Source organism: Centrocercus urophasianus, unplaced genomic scaffold, assembly GCF_019232065.1.
Source record: "Centrocercus urophasianus isolate 14NV4802_14NV808 unplaced genomic scaffold, USGS_Curo_1.0 seq_17, whole genome shotgun sequence".
Lineage (NCBI taxonomy): Eukaryota > Metazoa > Chordata > Aves > Galliformes > Phasianidae > Centrocercus > Centrocercus urophasianus.
This window is the reverse complement of record NW_024884722.1, coordinates 767611-792067: the sequence shown is the minus strand read 5'-3', so window position 1 is coordinate 792067 and position 24457 is coordinate 767611. Positions and strand designations below refer to the sequence as shown.

The 24457-nt window shown below is 44.6% G+C and overlaps 1 protein-coding gene across 1 annotated transcript in view; it reads right to left on the bottom strand.

Annotated features, from left to right (window-relative positions):
- Window positions 1-293: 293 nt before the first annotated feature.
- The window catches only part of TCERG1L (transcription elongation regulator 1 like), a 62660-nt gene continuing 38496 nt past the window's right edge, over window positions 294-24457 (bottom strand). The window contains exons 6-13 of the mRNA XM_042818689.1: window positions 22700-22794; window positions 21671-21759; window positions 17545-17699; window positions 12878-12947; window positions 9283-9418; window positions 4737-4826; window positions 1408-1526; window positions 294-486 (exon numbers count right to left, since the gene is read on the bottom strand). Coding sequence (XP_042674623.1) covers window positions 330-486; window positions 1408-1526; window positions 4737-4826; window positions 9283-9418; window positions 12878-12947; window positions 17545-17699; window positions 21671-21759; window positions 22700-22794 — 911 coding nt within the window. The 3' untranslated portion in view covers window positions 294-329. The remainder of the gene's footprint in view (window positions 487-1407; window positions 1527-4736; window positions 4827-9282; window positions 9419-12877; window positions 12948-17544; window positions 17700-21670; window positions 21760-22699; window positions 22795-24457) is intronic.

The following is a 24457-nucleotide window of genomic DNA, read 5'->3' as shown; positions in this document are numbered from 1 at the left end:
TGTATTACAAGTAATTTGCATAATTAAAACAATTAAGGGATTGACATATCACGGCGATTAGAAATGCATCAAACTCTGGATGTTGTACAAAAGAGAGCTTCAATATGAAACATTAATTCCTTGGGAACAAATATCCTTCAGATTCCTGCAGAACAACCTTCACAAATGCTCCGTGTGTTCAACAAACACCATTCAGAGAAAGTTTTTCTCAGGGATATGCACTCCGTCCTTCCGCTGCTGCGAGGTCAGCCTTTGCTTTCACCTTCACTTGGGGTCCTTCCTGCAGTCCCTGCTTTAGCTTCTGTGCTCATTGCCAGCTCCAAGCACTTTTATCTCATTTTCCGTAGCCTTATCCTGTTTTCTTTGTCTCTCTTTTTAAGGATAAGTATGAACTGATTGAAAAAATGCTCTTGGTCCTTCTTCTTCTGAACCAGGCGGAACCTCTGATCCCTGCCATATTTCTCTGCAAACTCTTTGAATGTCGTTCTGCAGAAAAGACAGAGATTTGAAAGCTGCAGACTTGCAGATGTGGCTTGTAGGAGAGGCATGGCCACGCGTCAGCTGGAAGCAGCAGGATGCCATGGCCAAACCCAGGTGCTGAGCACAGACCCTGCACCGAGAGCACAAGTGCTGCTGGTAGCCCAGCCTACAACCCACCAGCTCCCTGCTTACGCTTCAACCCCTGGGCTTTAAAATCTCACAGGTGCATTGTTCTAGCAATGGTTTCTATCTCAATTTTGTGTTCACAGCGCTATGGTTAATGACGGATGTATCGTATGAATGCTGCAGTATTTCTTGTTGGCTTTAAGCACTGTGCAGACTCATAACAGCCTTGTGGGAACAGACCTGCCTGCTTATCTTTACCACACATCAAAATCAAGCTAGGGGTTACGGCCAAGGTGAGTTTCCATGGAGCGCTTGGTGCAGGTCCAGAGGAGGACCAGTAAGATGATCAGAGGGCTGGAGCACCTCTCCTATGAAGAACGGTTGAGAGAAATGAGATTGTTTAGCTTGGAGAAGAGAAGGCTCCAGGGAGACCTCATTGTGGCATTCCAATATTTGGAAGGAGCGTATCATCAGGAGGGAGAACACCTGTGCCACATAATTCTACCATATATATGCACATAAAATACGCATGTTATGCAAAATATTACACACTCAAAGTGAAAGAGAGAAAAAAGAAAAGGAACAGAGAGGAAAAGTATGTTCTCATTCTCAGTAATATTCGCAGTGAAATAGACTAAGTGCTACAAAATGTTAGTAAAGATTTGTCAGCACAGTACTGTAACAATAGATGTAAAACCTTGCCATGAAGAGTGCATTCTGTTCTACAGCGTTCCAGGACTGATAAGCACAGACTAAATTAGAAATTTTATCTTAACAAATCTTCATACAGCAATGCCATACCTTGGTGATAGCTTGGATTCTTCGAGGAGCTTTTTAAATTCTTCTTTGGCTAACAACAATTTGTTCTTCTTTTCTTTGTACTCTTCTCTTATCCTGGTCTTGACAAACTGTTCAAATATCTTTCAAAATAAGGAAAAATGATGTAGTATTTACTAATAAAGGCTTTGTGGCATTCATGCTTCACTGAAGGGCTGTCGATCCCAAGAACCACAGCTCCTATCTGCCCCCAGTATCTGCTGACTGAAATGCAGCTGAATCTGTTTCAAGGAACGCTGAGCACATGTGGTCAGGAAACACACAACTGGAGAAAGGCAATCATTGCACAGATAATACTTCACTCAATCGTTCAGTAAAACACAAATCTAGGCTTCCTTACTTCAGTGTCATGCTCACATTTTTCTTCCTATAGCATTATTTTTTGTTTCCACCTTGTATCTGTACTTTGCACGTACTTAGTTTAGACCTCACATCTTTCCCAGCTTGCTCTCATTCCTGAAAATGTCTATCTGCTAACCATCGATATTTTGCAGGTTACCCCCAAAAAAAGCCCAAAGACCTTTCAGTTCAGCTGCCAAAAGCCATGAGTTTACCCATGGCTCTCTGCACACATGGACCCAAATTTTGAACATTATTGAAAGATCGAACAACCTTCCTCCAACAGCATCTGGCAGCTAAACACGCATCGCGGCGCTCAGCAGTGGATTATGGGCATCTTGGAAAGGCTCCATGTCTAAAATCTCAGCCACCTCCTTTAATCACATCTTTAAGTACCAAAACTCCAATCCTGCTGGCCTTGTGCTCTACAGAATGTTGCACACTGAGCTGCTCTGCAGAATGCTATTGGCTTTCCGTAGTCACCATCCATTTCTTTCCACCACAGATTATACACATCACAGATGATTACTGTGGTTACTACCAGGTTGCTTTCTCATCAGCCGGGGGGATGCACAGGTGCAAATCTACATTTCAGGCCAGCCTAAGCATCTGAACTGCAAAACACATTTGGTATGGTATGTTGCAAGGGGAAGAAATGGCACCTGAAAATAAACATCAACAATGGCCATGCAAGAAGTGACAACACAGGAAATCTAAATATATAGTATCGTATCCAACTGCATTATCTGAATATGAGAGAAGGCAGGAAAAGGAAATAAAGAAAACATGAGAACTGTTACTGCTTGCCTTTCCATTATCAGCAAAGATATTACAATGGTAATAAATCAAAGCTAAGTGCTAGCTCATTACCTAATAGAGTTGCCTCTTTACCCTTCACTGTCCCCATACTTAAACACAGCAGCATCCTTCAATGCTTGTAACCCTTCAGAGAGTATCAGTCAGCGAGTGGATCAATCTATTGTAAATCACAGAATCATAGAATTGCTCAGGTTGGAAAAGACCTTAAAGCCCATCAAGTCCAACCACAACCTAACCATCCTACCCTAACTCTAACAACCTTCCTCTAAATCATGGCCCTGAGCACCACATCCGAATGGTTTTTAAACACATCCAGGGACGGTGACTCAGCCACCTCCCTGGGCTGCCTCTTCCAGTGCTTAACAAATACTCAATAGCAGATCATTATGCTCCTCAGGCTGTGCAAGGGCACGGCAGCCAATGGCAGGAGGAAACCCCCCCCAAGCCCTGCTCTGCCCCTGCATCTTGCTGCCCCTGCCCTGCTGATGGCAGGCAACAGAGGGCTGGGCTGGGCCAGCTGTGCTCTGGCACACGCTCACTACTCACTCCTCACCCTTCTCTGAGCCAGCTTTCATCCCTAAGCACCTCCGATATTAATTCATTGCTGTAACTTACAAAGCACTCAAGACGCTCGCTATGTGGGCCACAGGCAGCATCTGCACTATAAACGTTTCCATGTATCTAAATGATGTCTTCTACTGATTTAGGCTGTACTTCAGTAAGTATTTCATTAAATCAGACATCTAGCCTTGCCCAAGCCTACCTTTCTTCTTCAACCACTTCCCAGAGGAAAAAGAGGTCTAATTAAAGGGAAGCACTCACGGGGAACGTCTAGAACTCTTAACTTCAAGTTTAGTAGCGAAAATAGATTAAATACATGGCACATCCTCCTGAGCTGAATTCTCCTGGGCCGTGGCTAGTCGAAGCACACTCAATGCTTATCCTCTTCCTCCACAGCTGGCAGCCCAGCTTGCTCACTGCCAGCACCAGCACTCAGCCCCTCTGCCAGCACTGACTGCACCTTGCAGACGAGTCCATGGTGCTTCAAGCAAAGCTCCATATCACATAATGTGCATTCATCATGTGTTTTTATTACATCATCTCTGTGGCTGATAAAGTAGAAGAAGAATGTATCTCGATCGACTGATCGAGGTCTAGGTTTTGTCCTTGCTGATTCCCTGAAATAAGATGAAGGCTCTTTGCTTAGCCTCTTCTTTAGCAGTATTTTCCACTCTAGCGGTTTTGTTCACATTTTCATTCCCGTATTTCATTATTATTTTATTTCACTTTTTTTTTTTTTAGGAAAGAAAATATTGGAAAGGCAGTAAATGAAGATGTATGTGCCCAGGCCCTCAGCAAATAACTGCAGCAGGCTCTCTGGAGAAACCACAAGACAATAGGAGCCCCAGTGCAATGGAAAAGACATAAGAAGAACATTATTCATCATGTTATTTCAAAAACAGATCATTCCACATTTAAAATTCTTTCTTTTCCAGGATGACAAAGAACTGGTGAAGAAAATGAATGACCATAGTGTAAAAGAGTTCCCCTTCCCTGCCACATCCCTGCATCTCTCCTAATTTTTTTAGTCTAATCTACAGCCCTGGAGTCCTTTTAGTTCCTTTCTGATAGCTAATGCCCAAGTAAACAGGGCAGAATAATCTCTGCTTCCCCCTGTTGCTTGCCCATTCAAATAGGTACAAGCACAGCCAATGTGCCCCATCTACTTAGTTACTGCAAAATATACCTATAGATAGTGCCAAATTCATAGAAAATTTTCCTAAGTAATAAAAAGAAAGCGCCCTCCCCACAATATGCAGCAGGAATCAGAGAGCAAACATTAGCTTGTGGCCATCAGACTTCCTAGAGCAGAGCCCCAGACACCAGTGGAACTCGTTCCTACAACCTAAGAGGCTGCAGCTCTTCTCTATGGGCTGACTGACTTGTTGCCATTTGCTTTCCAAAGGGTGGCAACACCTCTCTGGGAGCACAGCCTGTGTCAAAAGCCACAACTCCAAGAAGAAATGTCAGTTGTATGCAGCTCCTTTTATCCTACCAAGACAATTACTTGTTTCTTACAGTTAATTTGGGAAATGTTTGCCACCATCCAGAAGCTACACCAGGATAATGCTCACCTGCTTACGTTCCTCCGAATTTAGCAGAAGGTATCGTGGGTCAAACACTATTTTGTGTAACTCTTTTTCCCATGTGGAAAACGCTGAAACCTGTGAAGTATACAAACACAGTTGCAATAAAGAATTTTAGTAAGGATTGAAAACAAGGAAATGTTCCAAGGTGAGACGAAAGTGTAGTTCAGAAAGTTAATGAACCCTCTCAAGATGCCTCAGAGCAGTTAGAAGTTGCATTTCAATCTGTTTCTGGCAATGATCTGGTTGCACCCATGCCATTAGTATTGATTTGCCCTAGGACATCTCAGTGAGTATCTGGAAGACACTAATTCTACTTTTTTTGATGGAAAGAATCTGCAGCAGAAAGGGAAATGCCCATTTCATTACCCGCTTTTTAAGACACAAGTATCAATTTCCATTTAATTAGGTACATCAGCTTTAGCTCCCCTCTCTTGCAAAATTTAACTACTCACCCAAATGAAGCTGTCAATGCACACACGTACTGAAGAGCTAACAGTGATATACATCAAAATATCACATTATCTTATCAAATTTACCACTTTCATCCAAGGGGGTAGGTGTCACCATCTGCATTCTGAGGCTTCCACCTCTTTCTACTGAATTCAGCCCTCAGCAGTGGTACCCTGGATGTGCACCCAAGATCACTGCACCATTTATAGACCTTCTGCAATGCAAAATGACAACGCCACACTCACAGAAGTTCTTCCATGTTCTGAGGAAGCCCCTCAAGGTGGTGAGCTGTAAGGACCACCCCAAACTGAGCAGGGCCATGGCACTCATCAGCCCTGGTAATTTTATGGAATGATGTTCCCTAAAAAGTGTGAGGCAGAGATCCCCAGCCTGATCCTGGTATCTCAGACAAAATCACTGTTAATTAGTTTGCTACAGAAAACTCCTTCATAAGATAAAATACTCCAATCACTCCATCTAATTGCAAAGAGGAGTAAATTTACGAAGAAAAAAGAATTAAGTATATGGAGTATAATTAAAGTAGTCTAATTAACAATCAGACACGAAGGCTTTCGTGATGCCAAGTAGGTTGAAGTGGAGCAGCAAGCGCTGGTGCTGGGGTGGGAGATGGGCTGGGGCTGGGGTTGGGGCTGGCTGCTGAGGCAAGGGGCACAGCACTGCTTGGAGAAGGTCTACTGGAAGCTGCCATGGGAACAAGCGCCTGGGGCCAGAGAGGGGGAGCTACAGACCTCAGCCAGGAAGATTTGTGCAGGTGGTGCATCATTGCAGCCGGTATCTGCAGGGCAAATAAAGGAGAGTAGCAATGTGCACCCCACATTCCATTTTAATTAGGGCGAGGACATTACGCAGCTACCATGTGCTGAAAAACCACCAGTGGCACAGGTGTTCTTCCTTAAGTTGTGAGGTTGAGTTAGGCTGAAACCAGACCCTACCCACGCACTGCAGGTCTGGCAAAGCCTGCTCCAAATGTCATCTTCTTGTGACGCAGCCCCCATGCCCACAGCTGCAGCTTGAGGCAAGCATTTTCTGCTGCTTTACAGAGGTCAGAGGGAGCAATTCCTTTCAGGAATGTTGCTGCTGGACATTCCCCTCTGCTCCCAGTACAAGGGCCAAATCAACCTAGTTAAACTCAGTTTAACTAGTTTAAAATCAGCGCTGGTTAAACTCAGGCAAATGTGTAATTTAATCGTTGCTTTTATGGCTGTTCCTTCAGTATCCGTTGGCTTTCACAGACTGCAGGCACACACCTGAAAGAACTGCTGGTTGCAGACGTTTGCAATTTACTTGTAGGTACGCACACTTCATTTTGGAGCTCTGCAGACATATGTTCACATTCTGACCCATCTCTCCACAAGTGCTGCATTGTCCTCCCTCATCCAGGAACACATCATGACGTGGGGGGGGGTTCTTCCCAGATTACAGAAGGACCTCTGAAGCCCAATACCAGCCCAGAAAGAGAGCAATGGAGAACTGAGCTTCCCTCTGTTTCCCAGTTCAGATCTCCTGCTTTTTAATCTGAGTTCAGAGTGCAGTGAAAAATCTCATGAAAATGCCATGTACTGAGTTGGAGAAGTATATCTAGAAGTGAAAGGATACCTATCTGAATAGCTGGTTTTATTTTTTCCTTCTCTTTGGAAGCCCAGCTACGGTAGCACATTGAGAATTTGGCTTTGATGAAAAGATTGATAAGAAGAGAAAAGTGAAGTGCTTGCTATTTCCAGCAGGTGCATTTATCTTCATCAACAAAGGCTTCCCAGCCTGAGGCAGACGCTGACCCAAGCAGAGTGATGCTCACAGCAGACACACACCAAGTGGCACAGCCCTGCCTGCCAGCCCCCACCCCAACTCACATTGGAAGGGGTTAATGGTCCTTCCAGTTGCAGTCTGGGTTGTCTGAAAAATGGGAAGAAAAATAGGCTGCAGAGAAACAACAATGAAACAATCCAGTCTGTTTTCCTGTTGTTCTGTGCCATGTGCTGAGATTGAGAATTACTTTGATGCAAGATGGCAGAGGTTAAAGGCCCTCACTTTTATGCTTACTCATATTAAGGAAACAAAATCTGGGTGGCAATAGCATTTTGAATTCATATCCTTTTACAGTTTTATTGCACGGACATCCTAGAAAACAGAAGTCTTCCCCAGAAAGGGGAAGATCATAGAATGGCCTGAGTTGAAAAGGATGACCAGGCTGCCCAGAGCCACATCCAACCCAGCAAGGTTATTTAACTTGGACACGTGAACCCCATGGCTGTCTGCAGAGGCTGCAATTTGTCCTCAGGACTTTGTGGAAACTGCAGAACTTCCACAAGGACTGCATCAGAGATTGCATTTTTACATGGGAAAACTTGCCATAGACTTGGGAATAGCGCTGCCACCTCGCATCAGCGCTGCGCCAAAATCACATCTTATTTTTAATTTTACAAGCAATATTCTTTTACTGAAACATTTTAAGTGTGAGGATTCATAACAACGCTGAAAAACTCCATCTAGTTCAAGCTCTTTGTAATGCTGCCAAGAGCCTTCTCGAGAAAAACCAACATGACAAGGAAATGGCAGCAGGCAGCCATTCCAGCAACCAGGCTCAAAGAAGAGTGGCCTCAGTCACTGCGGGAGATGCCAGCTGATCCCACCCAGCGCCTTGTCAGACCACCCCGAAAGACTCTGGGTAAAAGCAAAGAATCCTATTACGTACATATTTGTAAATAATAGCAAAAATAAACAGCAAATTCACTGCAGTTCTTATTTTGATGAGCAAGGCAGAGTCTTAATCTGGAAACGATTGAATCCTGTTACCAAATAATCCCAATACCTCTAAATTTTGACTTATGGTCCCCTGACTTAAAGTATGTCAGCGGGAGCCTTCAAGCTGTATTCCCTTATGGCATTTCTGTGGTTTTTAAGCATAAATAACAAAATGCATGAATAAAAGTGTGAATGGTGTGGAGGTAATTTACTGTTGAACTTCTGAACCTGTGAAGTCTGCTGACTAACAGTGATAACTTCTACAGCTTTACTGGCTAACAGCACACACTTGTGATTCTTTTTTCTTCGCAGAAGTTACATAAGCTTCTATGCAATGTGTATTTGAAGAGCGTTGGATGAAGTTATAGAATCTGCACGCACAACTGCACTACACACACATTTCCATTTGCAGGCATAGGGCTGAAGCGTACTACCTTTATTAAATCCGTTCCTGCTTCCTTGAAAATGAAGGGGCACTGGGAGACAAAAATTTTGCACTGGCGATTTTATATTTAAAAGCAGCTGTATTGCTGATGGTAACCTTTAGAGGGGCAGTTGGACTCAGGTTTATGAGTGCTATGGCAGAAAATAAAAGTCAGGCTGAAGCTCTTTACAAAACCGGTAACAGGATGCTGTTACTGTGATCTGTGACTCGTATTTCTCTTTTGGTCATGAGGCTTACAGTGCTGATGGACTCTATCTGTAAATTGAGTTTATGCTCCATCTAGCTGCTCATAACCTTGTTCAGACCCTGGGAAAATAGTAAGAGAAATGGCCAAGGGAAATGGTCCTGGGACCACACGGTCTTCCCAGCAGGTCCAAGGACAGCCATGGAAGGCCAGAGACACAAACAGGTTTTCTCTTCCGAGCCTCCAAAATGCCCATTAATGTCCTAGCAGGCTGGACATGATCCTTGTGCTGCCTGCCAGGTGACACTCAACCTATCTTCCATCCTTTGTCCATCACACAACACAGCCCTGGGGTTGTGCAGGGCTGCCAGGGCTCCCAGCACATTGCTCAGCACAGTGCTGAGCCACGGGTCCCAGCGGAAGGAGCAGTCACCTTTGGGTGCACACATAAGGACTTACTTTTGCACCAGCAAAGGGCTTTCTGTTCTGAATGGCCACACTTCACTGGATGGCACTGGGGAGAAGCCAAAGTAAAGAAACACAGAAGCTACCCAGTGAATAGAAAGCACCCTCTCCATAATTCCTCCTTTGAATGCCAAGCCATAATCACACCACGATTCCTGCACTGGCCAGACGTAATGCTCTCCCCTCACCAAGGAGGTATGCTGACCCAAGGATGTATTCCTTACCCCTCTCTCCAGAAGCATATCTCGGAAATGAGTGATGCGCTCCTCGAGGGGCGGTGTGACCTCCGCTGCTGCTGGTTTCCCATTCCTCTCCTCTGTGCCTGCCTTCCCCTGGTCAACGACCTGGCAATCTTCTGTTCTTTAACAAGGCAAGACAGAGAACAGTTCAGCAGTTGTAGCCTTGGGAGGGCACTTTTAACCATATTCACAGCCTGGCAATCCATCCCATGTACAAATGTGCTAGAGCACCACTGGCCCTGCTGCTGCAGTGTGAGGGTGATGCTCTCCTCAGCTGTAATCCTACATCATTGGTGCAGTCACTGGAACCAAAGTTTTTTTCCACCAGATCACTGCTTACATAATTTTATCAGAGCTAGAGACCATTAACACTGCATTCTCACCCTACTCTGGCAAATGTTGTTTTTGGAGGTCCCTCATGTGTCATGGCATGCCTTGAGCATCCTCAGTGAAGAGCTCATAGAATCACAGAGTCATGGGGTGCATGCTTGGGTTGGCAGGGACATCAAAACCCCCGAAGTCCCACCCCTGCCACCAGCTGGGTGCTCTCCAGCTCAGGCTCCCAGGACCCAGCCATGGCCTGGGGCATCTCCAGAGCTGGGGCAGCACAGCTCCAGGCAGTGCCAGCACTTCAGTTCCTCTAGGGAAAGAAATCCTCCCTGCCATCTAAGCTAAATCTTCCTTCTTTTAGTTTCAAGCCAGAACTCAGACTCCTGCTCTGGGTCCTTCCTACTCCTTCTCAATGTCTTCAGCAGAGTGGACACAATAAAACATGAAGGTGCTTTCCGGGGAGACCAAGAATCTGGGAACGATCACAATGTACATGCATGGATGATGGTAGTGAACTGCTTTGATTTTTAGCTTCCTATTAGGCATGACTGCATTTGCTAATGATGCAATTTACTATACAGTTTTGTTCAATACTTAGGTTTGGAATTTCTATGTGAAAACTCTTTCTTATTTCCAAGCAAATGGATTACATCGGTATGTAACACGAGTTCTAGGACACTATCTTCCCTCTACAAATAATCACATTACACTTACATTTACCCTAAAATGATGTTATATTACTAGCGATTTCAAAGATATCAGATTGTTTTCCTTTGCAGAATGACAGTGAATTTTGTATTGCAACAGCAAATGTTTTCCTGTAACATGATCCATGAAAGGCCCAATCCAATTTCTACGATGAGCAGAGAGCTTCTTCCAGCTGAAACTGCAGAAATACAGCACACTGCTCAATCAGCTCAGATCACAAGAGCCTTTCTATCCTTCAGTCTCTCTCAGGAAATTGAAAGCGATGCTGAACATTACCCTGACTTGCTTTTGTCTCACGCCAGAGATTACAATAAACAATATAATTTTCTTCAGCAGATAACTGCAGAATCATAGAGCTGTTCAGGTTGGAAAGGTCCTCTAAAGGCTACCTGGTGCAGTGAGCAGGGACACCCACAGCTCATCAGATGCTCAGAGCTGGCACCAGGCTTGTGCAAAATCCATGAGAGCAGAAGGATCTCGCTCTGATCCGCAGCCAGCTTTGGGCTGGATCCCCCACTGGCTGTGGAAGCAGTTCTGTTCTTACTGATGTATGTGTAATACATCAACGTGAAGACAGACATCAGTGCGAACACCAGAAATGACAACTGACAGAAGTAACAGAGTCAGAAGGCTCTACCACACAGCTGTGTGATGACCCCTCTGGCTGAATTATGATGCACTGTGCTGGAACTTTGATGCAATCGCTTCTTATCATCAGCACGGGGCTCTCTCTAGAGCAGATGATTTATTGTGTGTCAGAGCATCCTATCATATACCAAGGCAACAACTTCCAGAGAGGGAGCATAATTAAAACAGCATAGGAATTGCTGCGTGTTCTGAAACAAAACATGAAAGCACATCACCCCATTTTAGTCATATTTAATCAAAAAAATCAAACCACTAATATTGCAAAGAGAAGTGAATAACGTGCCTGTACATAAACATTTTTCAGGCTGTTCAGCATCAACATGGAAATGCACATGGAAGCAGGGAGGCAGCGTGGGAGCACAGAACTACAGCTGCAATGGGAATACTTCAGGCATGGGTTACTGGTGCTATCCCACCCTCTGCTGTGGGATGTCTCAGTCCCACAATTGAAAAAGATAACAGGATAACTACATTCTAGTCTGAAATGAAAACCCTCAAGTATTTTACATGTCAAGGACTATTAGCTGCAGCTTAATATTCATACACTGAAACGAGCATTGAGGCCGTGCTTCTTTAGCAAAAGGTCAGTATCTAAAGCTCCATCCACAAACCTCTGCATTCTGCCATTGTTTCAGGGCACAAAGCAAGATGTCAGGAAATCTTTACATGTTATAAAAGAGAATTTAAAATTCAAAGCAGCTGCAGAAATCATGGGGTGGTTGGGGGATATACGCTCTGCTGACAGAAAAATAAACACTCCAGGGCTCTTCGGTGACAGGTCAAACTTCTGAGGAATTGGGATCATCACGACGAAGTCTTAGAGTCTGCTGTGCTGTCAAGCCAAATCCTGCTTGTTTGTTTTATGACTAATGCCCTTGACTTTCATGGGACTAATTGCCCAAGTACAACAAATGTGAACTTGTTCCTCCTAGTCTAGGGATTTATTCTAAAAGTTAAATGAAGACAGGACTAATGACAGAGTTCCCAGCATCCAACACTTGCTAAATGATGATCATGCCATACATCAGACACTGTGCAGGATCACAGTGTTGGTCCGCAGGCTGTGCCCTTTTGGGCACTGTGCTGGACTGACATTGCCCAGCTGGACCCATGTGACATAATTTTCTGGAGGGGGATATCCTGATGGAAATGAAAAATAAGAAAACAAATTCTGGCAACATAGAACAGAATGGAAAAAGCCCTACAAAGACAGGCTGTGGGAGGAAGCCGAGCTTGTTCAGCTTGGAGAAGAGAAGGCTGTAGGGTGACCTCATTGCAGCCTTTCAGTACCTAAAGGGAGCCTAAAAACAGGAGGGGAGTCAACTCTTTGAAAGGGGAGATAACTGCAGGACAAGGGAAAATGGCTTTAAGTTGAGGGAGGGAAGATTGAGGTTGGGTGTCGGGGGGAAGCTCTTTGCTATGAGAGTGGTGAGGTGCTGGAACAGCTGCCCAGAGAGGCTGTGATGCCCCGTCCATCCCTGGAGGTGTTCAAGGCCATTGGATGGGGCTCTGGGCAGCCTGGGCTGGCATGAAATGTGGAGGTTGGTGGCCCTGCCTGTAGCAGGGGGTTGGAGCTTAAGTATACTTTTATACTGAACATCGATTTTACATTAAGCTTACAAATACAAAATAGATACTAAGAGTACATACTTACTACATATTTAGTATTAATATATACTTTCAATATTACGTGTTAAGTCCTTAGATACTTTGAGCCTTGAACTCAAAGGATCTGATTTTTTCTACATAATAATATAAATCCATAGAAACTCTACTGAGGAGCAACCATTCAACATAAAAGAGAATACTGTTATCTTCTATTTTCTTTGCACTAATCAGCACCATAGTTTAGATTCCCAACATTAAATATAGGTAAATAAACACTAGGACTTACTTATTTCTCTTAATTTTGATGCTAAGATCATCGTTTTCATCTCCTGAACAAGAGCTAACATTTTTATCTGCTAAAAAGAAACAAATAGAGCAGTTAGGTTTGAATTAGATAAATGGGCAGACAATTCCACAAAGAAACATTTCATTCCTCTCTCTTTGCTCCAACTCAGCTACTTACTGCTCTCCTCTCTGCACAGAGTACTTGAAACTTATCAGCTAATTACAAGTTCCTCTTTTTGTCCAAGTCCAATCTTTATATCACTGAAGCTAATAGAAATAGGGACATTTCAAGCTTCAGTGTAAGAATCTTGTTCTTCACTCTCTTTCCCTGCTGGAGGGAAATTAGTGGTATATTAGTGTATCAGGGCTTTCAGCAAACGTTACTATTTATCTCAATTGCACACAGCACGCGTTACATCACTGCAGAAGGAAGAATGAGACAGATGCTGTAACGCTGCAGCCTACGAGGACTGGAGGCAGAACATCAGGAGCAGATACACAGCAAGCAACAAATGCTTTTGATATTTAGTAGCTATGAGAATAACACAAAGTGAATGGTTTTCTAAAATGAGAGCTTAATCTCAGCACTCCTCACTAGATGGAAGCATTAAGAATACGTATATCAATTTAATCATATTTTAAATATATTCAAATTCCATGAAACTGTTACCTTTTCTTGCTGAATTCTTCAAGACATCCAATTCAAAGCAAAAAGGAATAAGAAAAGCAATCCACAGACTTGGATGGAGGAATGTAGTTCAATAGCAATACCATAAAGCTATAGAAGCTGAAGAGATCTCAGCTTTAATGAATTCAGAAGGCAGTGACACAAAAGAAGAGAGCACTTGGTGTGGCTCCCAGAGATGATGGAAGATGCAGAAGGCGCTCGGTTCCGCACCAACCACAGCTCTTATCCTACCAAGCCATGGTTTCCACAGCACAAGAGAAAAACTGATGATGAAAAATGATCCCATGAAGCCCACAAGACTACTGAGGCTGAACTCCATGTGTAGCCATCTTGAGAAAAGATCTACCATAGCTCTCTGAAAAGCAGGCTGTATCATTCCTTTTTGTGAAACAGCTGAGATGCTCTTACATCTATAAAACCCAACTTTCAATGACCACATAACTTTCAGATAAAAGGGACTTGGTACAATCTGCCCACATTCCTATCTGCCTATTCCTGACCTACCTCAAGTTCTCCCAGCAAACAGTGAGAGCCCACATACAGCGGGGACACCAAACCCTCCCTGCTCCTCTTGCACCACTGACTGCCTCCAATAAATGGAACAAGAACAGAGTCAGCAGCATCACTGAACACCTCAGCGCAATGGAAAGCAGTGAAAGATGACAAACTGTGTCTGTACCCTCACTCACAGCGCGCTGCTAAGGCCAGCTGCAACCTCAGAGAGGGAGAGAGGCAGCCGAGCACAACCTCAAGTAATTAACTTAAAGCACTGAGGAAGAATATTACTTGACAGTAATCTCTCCATGAAATCACAAAGCGGAGCACCACCACAGTCTGATGGCCTATCAGGCTTAGTGCCGATTAATTAAATCATTCGACTAATCCCAGCCATGTAATGAATTTTGGTTCACTTTCCAGAACGAAAAGAAAACATCACTATTTGGCAGGTGCGTCAAAGCGCTGCCAATCCATTGGCAACACACAGAAATCTGATCTGTGGTTCAGCAGAGCCCCAGCATGTACAGATCACATGTAAGAGGGAGCTGAGCAATGCTGATAGCTATTAAGAGGAAGTTTTTCAGCCAGAGGGTGGTGAGGCACTGGCACAGGTTGCCCAAGGAGGCTGTGGATGCCCCATCCCTGCAGGCATTCAAGGCCAGGCTGGATGTGGCTCTGGGCAGCCTGGGCTGCTGGTTGGTGACCTGCACACAGCAGGGGGTTGGAACTGGATGAGCACTGTGCTCCTTTGCAACCCAGGCCATTCTATGGTTCTATATAAGAAGCAGGCTGCCTAGTTTTGTCTGAACGCTACAATGAATTGTTAAACAGCTTCTGTGGGAAAAGAGTAGACCAACTCATCCCTAATTGTGAATAGCTATCAGACTGAGTATGAATCAACATGCAAATTTCTGTAATTAAAATGCCAATTTTCTTTTCCCCGTCTGAAATAAGCAAGACCTCCTGACCGGCATACCCAGGCAATCAATTTGCAAAAAATTGCCAAGAAAATGCCCATTTTCAACTTCAGTCTTTTTTCTGCTTTCCTATCTACTCCCCCGCCTTGCCTTGCCCGCACCCGCCCTCAGGATTGATGATGAATACCCCACTCGGGGGCCCAGGTTCCAAATCTCACCCCTGGGTTTGGAGAGCTGGATCTTCCTTTAAAGAACTGGCACCGACTGCTCCCTGCCACTCTCTCTTCTGGGCTTCCTCTGCATTTGGTCATTTGCAATACATGGGTGGAAATGTTGGTAATTGTGATGGAGTGGATGGCTGGAGGGCTCAGACCGTACTGAGCCGCTGGGATGGGCTGGGGGATGCTGGGACCAAGGGTGGGTCTGCCTCACAGCTCTGCCAAAATCAGCACCGCGTGGAGGCAGCACCATGAGCAAGTGAGCAATGTTTCATTTATGCCTGAATTACAAATGCACTTGATCTTTCAGTGGAATGATGTGCAGATAACCTATAATGCCCCGTGAATAATTATGCCTGTTAACTTATTCGTGACTTTGATTTCAAAACTCCAATTAAAACACAGCAGCGGCAACTGAGCTAAATCCATTTGGCAGCCATTGTTGCAAACACACAGCTCATTTGTGCTATTTATTTAATCAGATTACTAGCTAAGAGAAATGGTAACAAATAATTTCTTCCACCTTGGCAGCTAATATGTACTAATTATAACCTGATTGCCTCAAATACTGAGCAACCACGAGTCCCAGTTATATTAAGGAAGACGAAGACTATTAGCAGCAATGAAAACCATGGTCATAAAGAAACTGGTGCATGAATCAAATCCTGGTGGAATATATAGATGATAAAGGATGGGAGTGAAGCAGCACCTATCAGCAGTGCCTTTAGATTCTTCTCAGTAATTCATTAGAGACTATGAACAATGACCTTTGCTTTTGTCTTTGGTACTGCACTCTCTCATCAGCACTTAATCACTCCTTCAATATATCCAGTAATGAAAAGCATATGTTCTACTTTTCTCTTGAAGAATGAAGTTCAGCAGATACGCATTGGAATTACTAGACACAGAGCTGAAGTTATTGAAATCATACAGAAAAAAAAATGATGCAAATTTCAAGCCTCTGACAATTTAAATTAGTATTGAAAAAAACGTAATGATGTTATATTTTAAGGAGTACAGGAATAGAAAACCACTCTCTGTGGTATTTCTTCAGTAACCTTCTGCTAGTAATGATGACATAAATAGTTGTTATCACTCACACACTCACAACTCGTGCCACAGTATTTCACTGGAAACCCTGCCTCTGGATCAATGCCTATGCTATTGCTCCCAGCAGTGTGACTGCACAAGATGGGTCATTTCTTAAGACACATAGTGCTATTTGATTTTTAGTTACAGTAATTATGTTCTAAAGGAATGATGGAAGTCTCATTTTCCCCCCTCTCTATTTCTAGACCTCACCACCAGTTAGCTGAAGGAGGTTCTCCAGTGAACCTGCTATAAAGCACAAGGTTTACAGGTCCACCAGCACTGACCAGGACCAGCAGTACTTCCAATGGTTGGATGTACTACCACAACAGCAGACCTTACTGGCACAGCCCAGGTATGAAAGCCAACATGAAGCTTCGGGGAATAGAGGAAGCACTAAAACTGAATGGAACTGCCCCAGTAACAGTGCAGAGGGAGCCAACAACTGGAGAACTACGTGGTGGAAAAATGTGGGGCCACCAGAACATGGGCAAGTACAGGTATTGGGTATTGCTGGATTGCTCATCGGTGGGAACAACATCTGGACTGGGCAACAAGGCAACAGAGAGTGGAGTAAATAGATGGAAAAACAAAGGGGCATGGGGATGAAGGAACTTCCTCTGCAAACTGAGCATGTTATGGAGGAACAACTCTTAGCTTGCCAACAGCCCAGGCTGTTCCTTTAGGCTGTAGTTTGAACCACTTAGCACGTTTTACTGCAGACCAGCATGGTGTATGTTAGCACCACATATTTCCCCTTCAACAGTACAGTACTTAAAAGGGGACTGGTAGATCTATGTTGAGACTGAAGCATCTATGTTTCCATCAAACCTTTTAGTAGCCATTAGAGATTTACTATTGGGAGTTTTCCCCCCTCTACAACTTGGTTGAATAATCATTAACTTTGGAGTATCTGCTCCTGTGCAATAGCTAAATAATGCACTGGTAATGCGTTCATAATGTACATCTTGGAAATAACAGTAATAAAACATACTGTCTTCCAAGATGTATTTTATGCATCACAGATTTCTCCAGTACAAGAAGCCACCTGGTTCTTTACTGCCAGTAATGAGCGCTCTCCATCCCCTAGCTCATCCCTCCAGAGAAAATAAATACTGTCTAATGAACGTCAATTTTAACAGGGTACTTGACACCGAGTCTCAAAGAAAGCCACTGAATCGTGGTTATCCCATTTCCACTGAACACAGAGACCCCACGCAGTGTTGGCACAGAGGCACAGTCGCGGCGCGTTAGTTACTTGCTGCAGCATCCAGCTTGCGCTTGTGCGGAGGGTCCTCGAGGATCCTGTTAATGTCGCCGCGGTGCCTCAGGTCCACCGGCTTCTCCCACACCGACAGCTGCATTGTAGGGTTGAAGAAGAAGACCCGGTCATCTCCAGTCCAGACTACACACCTAGTCCAAGTGATAAACTATGCTTAGATCATGCCAAATACACTTGTGACCAAGCAATTAACTCCAAGCTTAATTCTTGTATCTCGCTGTTAACCGTGCATGAGACAGAGTGGCACCTGCACAAGGTTCCTCTACACCAGGCAGGTCACCTTGGGCAGAGCGATCCCTCCATGTAACATGAAAGGTCTAAAGGCCCCACAGAAGCACAAGAAAAGCTGCTCTATCATGGTAGGGATGAGAGCAAGGGGAGGAAGAACACAGCGATGTCCACATTGAAAGAAACCATAGGAAAACACGTTTCATATTTTAAAGTGCCTCTTCGTCACAGGCACCCTGGGGAGTGCACATGGCTGCAGCAGGAACACACACAGCAAAACTGGGGGCTCTGGATCCTGTCCAAAAACATGATCAAGTCACTACTGTGCAAGTCATTTTATCGACCTGTTCAGTTCAAATAGTTGTCTCTGCATGACAGCACTATTTGCACTGAGGTTCATTATGAAACAGCTACAGTAATATAGAAAATAAGTCCCGTACCACCATGATGTACACTCACAAGAGCTCACTGAATATATAAGTAAGTAAAGTAGCAGAATATTGACCCAGAGCCTGCACTTTCTGAATGGCAAAGAAAACTAATAAGCAGCATATGTTCACTGTGACTTGCTCAGACACGTGCACACACTGGTAGATGTGGCACTGAGGGACATGGGCAGTGGTGGGGGTGTGCTGGGGTTGGGCTTGGGGATCTCAAGGGCTTTTCCAACCTTACTGATTCTATGAGGGGAAAATGCTGTCTCTGATACACAAACATTTGGAAAGGCCAAATCTTGTTAGCAGGAGCTTTGATGTTCGATTGTTACACAGAGAAAGGAGCAGAAGTGGTTTAAAAAAAATCTGGTCTGGGTAGAAGAGTACAAATATGAAAAACAGTCCATCACTGCAAAGCACTAAAAGTGGGTGACCCAACATTTCCCATTTACCACAAGTAAGACGTGACCACTCACCTTGGCAATACACGAAACCAAACCCAAAGAACTCATGTAAGACAGCCCGCAGGGGATGGCAGCTGTGCACAACTCATGAGCAGCTCGGTGCCATGCGTGCCCCCAGCTCTGCACGCAGCACTGTGAAAAACCCATGCCACACCTGAGAGCAGAACCAGCTGTACCAGCTCAGCTGAGGACTTCACTTGTATTTACAGCACACATGAGCTTAGGCTTGAATTCAGCAACACGGGTGACAAATATTTTATTAACTTTCAGTTTATTTTAATACACAAACATGCTGGATCAAAAAGCAGCCTCTCAAAGCTCTCATATTTATAGGGCAATAATGAGGTATTTATACACTACTTTGTGTCTCAGAGCTACAGAAACCTCTGCTCTACCAGAAACACTGACAGTCAGGTCAAGAATTGTAACTGTACCACTGGCCCCAAGTCTCTTCTGCATGAAATAGCAAGAGGGAGTTGTAAAGGAACATTTCCAAATCAAGGCTCTGCACTCCCATAAATACCACAGTCATCCCAGAGGGAAGGGAAAAAGCCCTTGGCATTTAGGTGCAGAGGACAGATTCGGCTGATTAATGTAAGCAGGCTGTTGTTGCCCTTTTATTAAATATCAGAAGTACGGTCAGGGCACAGGCCCAATCCCATACAGGAGCAAATGCCTGCTTTGAAATGCCCCTCACTGTAATTTGCATTACGAACAAGCAGACATACTGCAGAATTAGTACTGCGAGGAGAATCGGCCATACGTGAACCCTGGGAAGCTCGAATCCAGCGCCCTGTTGGGGAGCAGCAGTGCTCCTCCACATACATGGGATGGCCCAAGCTATTACCTGACTTGAGACTGGAAGCAGTGCTGTTGGAAATTTGTGTTTTGCCTCTGCTGATAGGCTGCTGTGCTCAGTGCTGCTCTGACCACTGGCATGGATACCAACGGTGCCCATTAACCGCAGTGTAGTTAAGTGCCAGGTCTTTGTGCAGCCTCCCCCAGTGAGAAACTCCAGGCTCCCTTGTGGCCCCTTTTTTTGCCTCTTCTGTGACTAATATCACTTGACATCCAATTTAAAATTAATGTCCCTTTTCCCACGTAACATATCACCTATTCCTCCATGGTACAATGACAGTTTCAATTATCCATAGGGGACGCATGATATTTTGTTTCAGTCATAGACCATAAACTGGAAATGCAGAGATTGCTGTGCTCATTTTTCCCTTATAGAAACTGTGGTTTAAGAGTGAGAAAGGGAACAAGATGATTATACAAACATTTATTTTCTTTCATAAGGTAGAAAGGCTTGGTAATGTTCTTGAACTGTTTCTGCCATTAAATATATGATCTAACTGCTCCTGAATGGCTCTTTTTCTCCTATTTTGCTTTTCTGGTAAGAATAGAAGGATCAAATGTTCAGTTCTGTGAATTCTTGAACCAAATGCTGAATGCCCTACAAGGCTCAGAGGAGCTGGCAGCATCTAATAGCTGAAAAATCACCTTTTGGTTTCTTTTAAGTGGCACAATCTCCCTCCCCACTCCGATCTCTTGCTCCTGTTTCAGCATGACAGCCCAGCATACACTTGGAGATGTCACAACAACCATGGGGCTCACAGAAGCATGGAGCCAACCTACGGGTTGAAGTAAATGCAGGATTTGTTGAAGCTGTGTTGCATATCTTCTTCTAAACTACAAAACAACCAATAGAAAAAGTAAATTCTGATTTAACACCCAGCAGGCATGCTCCATGTTTCGTCGTGCCACTGATAGATGAAAGTCTCACCTCAGAATAGGGGATAACTTTTGGCGTGAGGACTATGCCATTTCCTTCTGGTCCCAAGGATGAGGTTTCAGTCCCTTGTCTTTCACATGAATATTCACTGAGTCATTAAATAATCCTCTGGAAGCTCAGAAACTTAAGATTTCTCCTCAGAGATTTCAGCATCACAGGTTTGGTTCTGAGAGTGGTGCCCGTGAGCCACCCAGCAGCCACTGCTGAAGGAGAGGTGGAACTGCCACCCAGTCTCAAATGGTTCCCCTGCACTATTTCCTGTATTAGCAACTACCAGAAAGAGAAATTATTAACGTAAATCCCATTTTTGATGCCAAGATTAGATACGACATCACACATAGCATCAAGCTGTAAAATGGCATGGAATAGTAACAAGAAATAATGGCTGGTATCAATGTGGAGTGCTTTGGCCAAAGATCCCACAGACATCAGTCAATGAGAATAAACTGATTACTGCGCAGCATATGGGTACAGTAGATGAAAAATCCTTCTTGTCAGCCATCCAGGACCAAAAATGAAAAGCGATTTCTAACTATTTAAAAGCCACGAGAGCTTCAGCTACCAACGTAAGTCAGTGAATTGGAATGTGATCAGGAAACTATGGCAGGAGACACAACCTTCTACAGATTTTCAGATACAAAGCAACACCAATCCTGCAAGACCAAGAGAACTACTATTGCAACCAAATAAGCAAGGGATGAAGAAGGTCTGGTCCTAAAAAGCAAGAGCATTTCTTACAGGTCTTGCACTTCTCCTTTGATATATCCAAGAGTTGTCCATGCTGGATCCTCAATACATGAGAGCTCCAGCAGGATCTGAGCCCTAAAGAGCCTGGCTGAGCACAGCACCGTGCTGCAGAAGACCAGCACTGAAGAACCCAGGCAATCACAAAGAAAAAACATCAGGCATGTTCTGCTAGAAGCTGCTCCTGGCTGAACTGTGCTCCTGGCAGCACACACTGCTCTTACCTCGTGGATCCCAAGGAGGCAGTCACACAACGTGCTCTCACTTTTGCTAAGTATATGATAAATGAGGGAAAGCTACAGTGGAAAAGGAATACAGCGCTGCTGCTTAACATCCAGGGTAGTGTATTTTCCCCACGTAGAGACCACTAATGCATGTTTGGCGAGAGAAAGAGCAATGATGAATGACTTTTATTAGCTCTAATTGTATTTGCTTACCATGGAGATCCTGGCACTGGAGTGGATGCCACAGGCTTGTTGCCATTTGAAGTACTGTCATCCTCATTTACTAGTTTAAAAGAATGATCCTTGAAAGAGAGACAGAGATTAGTCAACAAACAAAGCCGACGCATAAGACTGTTATTGTCTTACAAATCATTTCCTTATCTTGAAGTGGATTACCTACATGGCCATTATATATCACTAGCAGCTTTATGAACAGCCAAGTGCGCTGGAAACAGTTGGGGCAAACCGGATATAATCAACTTGTTGCCCCATTTTCAGGAGCACAAATGAAAATACAGCTTTTGCCCATGCCAGTGGCTCCCATGGGGCAGTGAGCATCACTCACTGCTTGTTTGCACGTACTTTTAAAAGAAAAGCAAAAGAATGCTAACTAACCCCTGTGCAGAGGCGAGTCCCATTTGTGGATGCAACACCACTCCTGTCCTGTGACACAGGCACCAAGCAAGGTGCTGGAGTGGCACAGCTGACATGTACAGCCTGCAAATGTTTTAATGGCTCCAGCACAGCTATTTACTGGTGCAACTTATGAGAACAAACCGTGAGGAGGAGGCATGGGAGGAAGGCAGCCATCCAGCTCAGTACATTATCAAGAAGTGACAACAATGTACTTAATTAAAAAATAATAAAGAGCACATCCACAGGTCTTCCTTCGGAAAATACTTTGCTGCTCGAAGCGCTGAGGATGTGCCCCAGTGTCAACACAGCTGCAGACGTGGGGAACACCTGCAGAACCTACGGACAGCAGCATGGGAGGAATGTGAAAAGCAAAGGAGGACTTAGTCCTCCATCCTCACCTCCTCCTTGGAACAGGGCTCCTGAGGCAGCTGGGTGCCCACTGCAGGCAGCCCTGTAGTGCTCCTGGCTGACAGAGCTCCACAGCACAATTAAACCAAGCTCCTGATCACAGAGCAGTCCCTTGTACCGGCTCTGATCTGTGCAGTTCCATATCATGCAATGGTTTTTAAGGGAAGAATTAAGGGAAGAAGGGAACGCACAGCAGACCTTGTCGACATCCCTCTCCACAGAGGCGCTCCTCCTGTCGGTGTGAAGGATCAGGGCAGGGGGGCAGGAGGCTCTGCTGCGTGCTCTGCCTTTATCTGCAAGGGGAAGCATTGCCCATTAGTTACACTCAGGAAGGCTGGGGCTGCTCCCACCTGAAGGTCCAGGCCCCAGCTCCCAAACCCAGCACCTCACATCTGGTGAGGAGCATGATGCTCACACCTTGTTTCAGTGGCACTTGTCCTTCAAAGAGAGCTCTGCCCACACCAAGCATGTTTTTTTTCCCCAGCACAAAACCTGCTTTTTTAAGGCCGTGTTTGACAGAACCACCAGCTGCCTTGCAGGCCCCAGCTGCATTCTTCAAAAGATTTGGAAATGGATTTTCCCTTCTCTTTGCTAAGTTATCGCCTGGTTGCTGGACAGAGCAAGAAGAAGTGGTGGGGACAGCAGCACGTGAGGTTAAAAGTCCAAACCGGGCTCAACAATTTCTTTAAAAAGGATCATAATGAGGCACTCTCATAATACACTCTTTGCACGACTTGCACCTCCCATACACTAACTGCACTTGCACTATCAGTGCTGCAGAGATAGGCTTTTGTGCAGACAAACCCCAAGAGAAGGTCAGGCTATGCTTGGGACTGGGAAAATGGAGCAATGTGGGAGGAGAAGAGGAAGTCATGGAGAGGGGAATGGGGACAGAGTGTCATTCAGCTGCACCCCTGACACAGGACAGATGCAGGATGGGTGGATGCAGGATGGACACAGAATGGATGCAGGATGGATGGATGCACAATGGACATAGGATGGATGCAGGATGGATGCAACACAGACACAAGGGACCAGTAGAACATCTTTCCCAAGGGCCAGCCCCACCACCTCCAGGAAGGCTAACACAGTGCAGGGACACATCCAGCAAAGCCTGCAAGCTGGAGGCACTTCCATGTGCTGGCTTCGATTCCGTAGCAATTGCCACAGAAGCTCTTAATTGCACATGAGCTCTTAATTGCTTTTTAATTGGAAGCAGTTGTAAGAACAAGTTCTTCCCCTTTACGAAGCAGTTGTCCGCATCTGAAATGCTAAATGCTAAAAGTGCTTCCACTATGAAATGACTGCGTCTGGAGAACAGAGGGGCCATAATGAACAGAAGGAAAGGCAAAAGGCAGCAGGTATCAGACAGCCCAAACGATCAGGAAAAAGTGGCTTTTACAGTAAGAAACCATTCAAAAGATTATCTCTCTTCTATTTGCTTATTTCCTTTCCTTGTCCTTCCGCTTCTCCACCTGGGCATCTTAGCCAAGTTTTCTCCAGTCACCCAACTAAAACTTGGGTCCAGAGAAACTTTGCAAGCGGTGTTTTTCCAGGACTGCACCTTACACAGTCAATTCCCACCTAAAATGCTATTCCATTAATTTGAATATTATTCAGACAACAGAACAGACGCAGCCTCAGCACCACGGAAAAGGCTGAACCTGTCAAGGGTCTGTCTCTGATTCACCACTGAATATATCACAATAATAAAAATGTAAATCGATGTCATTTTTCTCAAGAGACAAATTACTCAATTTTTATAGGTGGTGGAGGAGAGGATTTACAAATCACATCAACTCACTGCCACATTAAAGGAGCCAGGAGAAGGGAGCAGCTAATAAGTATCAAGAGGATCTCTGAATGTATCTCTCTTCACCAGACATCTGTTGCAGGGACTCTGCTCTACCGGCCAAGCTCAGCCTGTGCTGCAGCCAAGCAGCACCCAGTGTCAGC